Below are 6,841 nucleotides of genomic sequence, written 5' to 3'. Positions count from 1 at the left end.
CCCATCCAATCCACCCCAAGTTTACGGTAATGCATGTGTATTTTTATTTAGTTCAATCTCAAATTTAATTTACTATTATAGCTAAGTATATCATAAAGTACTTAACATGTAACTATGTTGCAGATTTTTAGACAGAGCTTCACTCAAAACAGGAACAAATCATAAATGGAATCTATGTACAACCACAGAAGTCGAAGAAACAAAACAAATGCTAAGAATGTTACCAGTCTTGTTCATAACTTTCATCCCAAGCATGATGATCGCTCAAATAAACACTTTGTTTGTCAAACAAGGAACCACTCTAGACCGGAAGGTCACTGGAGCTTTCAGCATCCCACCAGCTAGTCTCTCCGCTTTCGTCACACTCTCGATGCTCATTTCCATAGTCATATACGATCGAGTCTTCGTTAAGCTAACCCGAAAATACACTGGAAATCCAAGAGGCATTACTTTGCTTCAACGAATGGGAATTGGTCTTATCTTTCATATCCTCATCATGATCGTTGCATCTGTCACTGAAAGGTATTGTTAAGATTAAAGAGCTTCCATCTTAAACTAAGTAAATAATTAAGGAACAGAACATTAAGACAAAACATATCAAATATTTCTTGTGTCTTACACCTTTTTATATGGTATTTTTGAAACAGGTATAGACTCAAAATCGCTGCTGATCATGGTCTCATCCACCAAACCGGAGTAAAACTACCTTTGACTATCTTCGTTTTGCTTCCTCAATTCGTGCTAATGGGTATAGCTGATTCATTTTTAGAAGTTGCAAAGCTAGAATTTTTCTATGATCAAGCTCCCGAGAGCATGAAAAGTCTTGGAACATCGTATTCGACAACAAGTTTAGCAGTCGGAAACTTCATGAGCAGTTTCCTGTTATCGACAGTGTCTGAGATAACGAAGAAGCGAGGAAGAGGATGGATTTTGAATAATCTTAACGAGTCTAGGTTGGATTATTATTACCTGTTCTTTGCGGTACTCAATCTGGTTAACTTTGTCTTGTTCTTGGTCGTGGTTAGGTTTTATGTTTATAGAGCTGAGGTTACTGATTCAGTGGATGTGAAAGAGGAGGAAATGAAAGAGCATGAATGACAAATAATGAATAATACTATAGTTTTTTTCTATATCATCATTTCAGCAGTTTCAGTAACTTTCATTCTTGACTTTTACGTTTAGATTTTTCATTCCATGGTCTGAAGAGAGTAAAAATTATACTAGAATCCAATCTCGAGCCATACCAAATAAAAAAGACTAAAGCAAAGGCCACATGCTTTAGAACATAATTTGATATTTATATTATCGAATTAGAGACTTTTTTACAAAATCACAAACCACTCTACCCTCTAACTTAGTGTCATTCGAACCAAAACACATAGAATTACAATCCTTCTGTAAAAACGAAGATGCAGCCAATATTGAAAAGAACTTCTTTTCTTATTAAGAATCACTTAAACAATCTTATAAGATATGTTTAATCAGATTTATACACAGTCAACACGACTTGTCACTGACTAATTTTTAATCTAACCAAAATCTCTAAGAGCCCTAAAATCTGATTCACTTAGTTCTCTAAAATTCTTCTTGAACGGCCAAACAACATGTTTATCCAATAATACAATATATAGGATATCTCCTATGACCTACTTTCCTATTAAAGGATAAGCTTAATTCTTCTTAATAAATATGACAATAACTTGTTCTTTAATCAAAGAGTCTCTAAAAACACAAACACAGCCACATCACTCGATCTCCGTTACGGTTTCTATGCGTGAACCTCTTTTCCAGAGTCCAACAAACCAACCTTGTAGCATCGTAAGTCTTCATGCTTTTATTCTCCCCCTTTTTATCTGAATGTGACAACTCAAGCTCCATAAGTCTCAACCACATAAGCTACAACATCACCATCATCACCAATATCATCATTTCATCATCTCCCCCAACATGAGTGCACATTCATATAAAAACAAGGATAAAGACATAAGCAGTGAGACACAACAAGCTTCCTATCATGCCTTGTGTTGGCATAAGCTTGAAGATAGCTTGAGGTGCAAGCTATACTAATCCTACCGAGTTATGGAATTAGGATTAATTCTATTTAGGAGTTATCTAAATATGTTAGTTTACCGGTTTAGAATAGGAAAGTTGTCAATTCTAGGTTTGAGCAATTGTTATAAATACCAAGAGAGGGTTTCATGAAGAGGTGTGCGCCTTAGGGTTCAGACAAGGTGTGTGGCGTCGCCCCATCAGATACAATTGTATGATGCAATTTTTCTAGTTAATGAATTCTGGACTTGGTCCCGGGGATGTAGGTTATCGGAACCCCATTAACAAAGTTTGCGTCTCTTACTTTAACATATAGATCTAGCCACATATAAGTTTTATATTTGGTATCAGAGCGGTGCTCGATAGAGATCTGTTCTTGCTTCGGGTGTGATCTTGGATTTGTGGCAAGACAAGAAGAATGAGAAGTGAGATCGTGTTTATGCGTATGCTTTATGAAATTTGAAAAAACGAAGCAAAATAGAGATACGGTGTGTTAGGGCTATGATGAAAGTTGTTGACGTATCAAGTTCAAAAGAAGATTCAGAATTATCGCTTCTTGTGCTGTCAAAAGAAGGAGGAGTTTGGATGAAGAGGATCTCATATGGTTTTATGAATCATGACTCATATTTAAGTCTTGTGTGAATTTAGAAAAAAAGAAAAAAAAAAAAAAAAAAGGNGGGAACAACATCGACAGCACAAGATCTTGCTACCACGAGAGAGGAACGAAGGCGTAAGAAGTATTGAAGTCGTTCAGTATGAAGCAAGATGCGTGAAGAAGCTCCAGTACGAGAGATGTCAGATTTTAGAAAAGGAAATCTCTTTTGGTTGTTGTTTGTTTTGAAGCCCAAAAATCAGAATCAATTGGGAATAAAGCTCTATATATATTTTGGATTGGCAAAGAGACGTCACCGGATCGGATAAATAGTGGTCAATCAGAATTGTAAAGCAAGATTTCATCATGAGTTAGAGGAATAAATAAGAAGTTGAATAGAGAAGCTCACAAAATCAGAGGGTGCTTGATTCAGAAACTTTAAAGCATCAAATTTGATTTTTTTATTTTACCAGGGATATATGCTTTGATGCAAATAACTATAGCAAATAACTGATTCAAATCAGAGCTACAACTGATTCTAGTGATGCGAAGATAAGGATAAGGTCTCAACTCTCAAAGGCATTGAGAGTCATCCTCGTCTCTGACTCGTTTCGATGATTAAGAGATAAGAATATTGTTGTTTTATTTTAATTCAGATGAAGATAATCTAATCCTTCTTTGAATATCAAAATTTACAAACCCTGAAGGAAGAAGCAAGAGGTCGATTTGAAGAGATGAGCTTTGTCGGTCTCGTGTCGAAGTTGTGTGATGGGTTTGTTCCAAAACTTGGTTGAGCTTTGGGATTAGAAGCTGGACAAAGTTTCGTTGGGTTGATTACAGATTACAATTGTAACTAAGCATGGTCTGGTCTCTGAGTCGAAAGAGTATTGGATAAAGACGTCACTAGAGAGAGTATGTTTGTGAATCGTGATTGACTGATTGCTCTAAAGAAGAGAAGTTGCGCACAAGAGCTTATGAAATCAAAAGTATTGACTGTTTCGGTTGTTTCGGTACTAACAAATTAATGAAGAAAAATATTGCATCGTATCCAGTTCTTTGTCCGTTGAGGGTGAAGAGAAGAACAAAGACATATCATGTTTGGATGATCAATTATGAATAAGATGATGGAGAACTGAATTGACACAACATAGAAGAGAGTTTGTAAAGAAAAAAAAGAAGAAGCCGACAGCGTTTTTTTTTGGAGATATATTTGGTTTGAAGGTTTAAAGGCGTCATGTGAGATTATGAGTAGAAGACTTGGAGGTAGGATTTAATTTACTGTGGCTGATCGAGATGGGAGTTGAAGGCTTGACTTTGCGGGGTTGTGAAGATCAAGTCGAGACACTCAAATTATGGATACTTGCCAAAAGGTGCAACGGTGGGCATGATTTGGAGGTAGAGATGTTTGCCTTATTGAGACACACAATCAAAAAAAGAGGGAGAAGTGAATTACATGTGTGTGGACTGTGGAGAGCATAGAGTCTCCATGAAGAACAATCGACGTGGTGAGGGTTTGATTAACCGGAAGAGACTGACGTGAAGCATTAGCTCCATTGAAGTGGGAAAAGAGTTATTCCACTCTAAGGACCTGCAGAAGAAGAAAGAGGAAAGAAAAAATTCATGAAGAATAAGAGCAAGAGGGAGATCTGAGAGAGAGAGTGACAAAGCAAATTAAAATCTTGTGAAGATTGTAAGCAATGAGGGAGTAAGGGAACTCACAAATGAGTTCTACCAATGTCATGAAAGAGATTCACGAACCAACCGAGAAGAAGTAGCGTGTGGGATCAAATCTCCTAATTTTTTGGACTTTGGGGATTCAGCTAATGAATCAAGAGGGAGTGTTGGAAGTTGATTCATTGCTTAATCCTACAAAAGAGAAAGTGAACAGATGCAAGAAGAACAAGAGGAATCGTAAGAATGATGAAAAGAAGAAGTTTCCGGGGGATTCAAGAACAGTTTTCCTTCTAGGGTCGGTACTTTCTTCTTCGGTAATTATTGCTACAGATCTCGGATTTAAGCTACGAAAGATGTTCTGAATTCTTGAGAGCGAGATCTTTCCATTGATATAAAGATTGTCATCTGATTCCTTGTGGTTTAGTGGGAACTTGCTTTCAAAGTTGGACTGCTTGCAGGTTGCATCATTCCGGATCTGTTCTGGGAAAGTGGCCGTAACTTTCAAACCGTAAATGGAAATCGTGATATGTTTTTTCTTATGTCTTCATATGACTGTTGTTGATATTGCCACAAAATTTCATAATTTTTTGGGTTGGTTTGCTACTCCATTGTGCTCTGCATCAAAACTGATGAAAAAAATGCAGGATTTTTAGTTGTCTCAAACAAGAAGTTGTGAAGAAATATATTGAAGGTTAGATTGGAGAGCATAATTTCAGAAGAGATGATCATCTTCTCAGCTTGTAAACAGGTATGTGTGATTAACAAAGTTCATAAAGAAGATTGTGTGGTTGAAGAGATTAAAAGAGATCTGAAAGGAAATGTAGAGTTGTTTGAAAAAAAAGAAAGGGACAAGGAGATATGATCTGCATCATCAAGGTTGAAGTATTTGAAGATTTCTTTTGATGAAAAAAAGGAGAAGAGGTTCTTCTCAGTGATTATCATAAGTTCAGTCATAAGTTTTCAAAGGAAATTTGCAAGGAGATATCAAGCTTATTTGAAAAGAAAATCCTATGAGAAGCTGATTGGGATCAATCTAAGATGTGTCTCCTGCAGTCACAAAGACTAGAAAGACTAAGGTGAAGTCTCTATGTCTCTGTGGGATGAACATGATACTTGTGGGTATTAAAGATGGTTAAGAAGTTGAATCTTGTTTAACTTAAGCAAAAGAATGAAGGAGATGAAGATAGTGTTGGTTGGTTTGTTATTTGTTCAAGCCTCTTCAGTCTGTTTCGCGCACAGTTTTCAGGTGTTAATTGTTTTTTGGTGAAGACATCAAAAGGGGGATCAATCACGGAAATAAGATGAGCTTTTGTAGAGATATAAGAGATGTGGAGAGTGGGGAAGTGGAAGTCGAGCATGTACGCGGGAGTGAGTAAAAGGCGGATATCTTGACTAAAGTGCTTGGAAGAAACAACTATAAAGAAATGAGGGATCTCATTGGCATGAGAGATTTGAAAGAAAAGGAGTTCAAGCTTAAGAGGGAGAATGTTGGCATAAGCTTGAAGATAGCTTGAGGTGCAAGCTATACTAATCCTACCGAGTTATGGAATTAGGATTAATTCTATTTAGGAGTTATCTAAATATGTTAGTTTACCGATTTAGAATAGGAAAGTTGTCAATTCTAGGTTTGAGCAATTGTTATAAATACCAAGAGAGGGTTTCATGAAGAGGTGTGCGCCTTAGGGTTCAGACAAGGTGTGTGGCGTCGCCCCATCAGATACAATTGTATGATACAACTTTTCTAGTTAATGAATTCTGGACTTGGTCCCGGGGATGTAGGTTATCCGAACCCCGTTAACAAAGTTTGCGTTTCTTACTTTAACATATAGATCTAGCCACATATAAGTTTTATACCTTGTACCAAAAATAATCCTCAAGAGCTGTTATGATATCCTTAGGTTCAACTTTTAAAACACAACAATGGCCCTGATTGGTAGCCTACTTTTAAGACTTTAAATTTTTTTAAAGTCATGACAGCCATTTTTTTGCCAATCATGCTTTTTTGGCTTTTAATTTTTTTAAAGTTTTAAAAGTCACTTTTTTTGTTCTCTTCCTTGTTTTCCTCTTTTTTTTAAAGCGTCAAATTCATGCTTTAAAACAAAACAATTTTTAAAGCATTCTTTTTTTTCACCCTTTTATATTTAAAACCTCTTCAAAAATATATATAAATATTTTACATATTTTATTTTTATAAATTAATTATTTTCATTTTTTTCTCTTTCTTTTAAGACCTATTTCAATAATAAATTTTATTTTTTCATCATCATCACTAATAATACTATAAAAGAGTTTATGAAATTCATCATTAATAAGAGAATAACATTCAAACAATGCATTGATTAGTGGTTAATAGATTTTTGACTGCTCATATAACTACTCAATAGAAAAAAAACATTCAAAACAATTAAAAGACACTATTGATATTTGCTAGTATAATCAAGAATCAATCACCAAAAACAAAAGAAAAATCAGAATATTGTTAGCGAAATTTTATATTGACTATTGTATTATTACTATCTTTTAATT

At 35.4% G+C, this 6,841-nt stretch overlaps 1 protein-coding gene across 1 annotated transcript; it reads left to right on the top strand.

Annotated features, from left to right (window-relative positions):
- Positions 7–1,135, top strand: LOC104771862 (protein NRT1/ PTR FAMILY 5.2-like). The gene is made up of 3 exons (XM_010496467.1): positions 7–26; positions 124–522; positions 648–1,135. Exons 2-3 carry the CDS (start codon positions 209–211, stop codon positions 1,096–1,098), a joined length of 765 nt encoding a protein of 254 aa, XP_010494769.1. The 5' UTR covers positions 7–26; positions 124–208; the 3' UTR covers positions 1,099–1,135.

Source organism: Camelina sativa, chromosome 20 (genome assembly GCF_000633955.1).
Source record: "Camelina sativa cultivar DH55 chromosome 20, Cs, whole genome shotgun sequence".
NCBI lineage: Eukaryota > Viridiplantae > Streptophyta > Magnoliopsida > Brassicales > Brassicaceae > Camelina > Camelina sativa.
Note: the sequence above shows the minus strand (reverse complement) of the source record. Positions and strands in the feature narration are given on the sequence as shown.

Coding starts and splice junctions, on each gene's coding strand:
- LOC104771862 (XM_010496467.1), top strand. CDS start 209: ATGCTAAGAATGTTACCAGTCTTGTTCATAACTTTCATCCCAAGCATG. Junction 523..647: donor GTTGCATCTGTCACTGAAAG/GTATTGTTAAGA, acceptor TTTTTGAAACAG/GTATAGACTCAAAATCGCTG.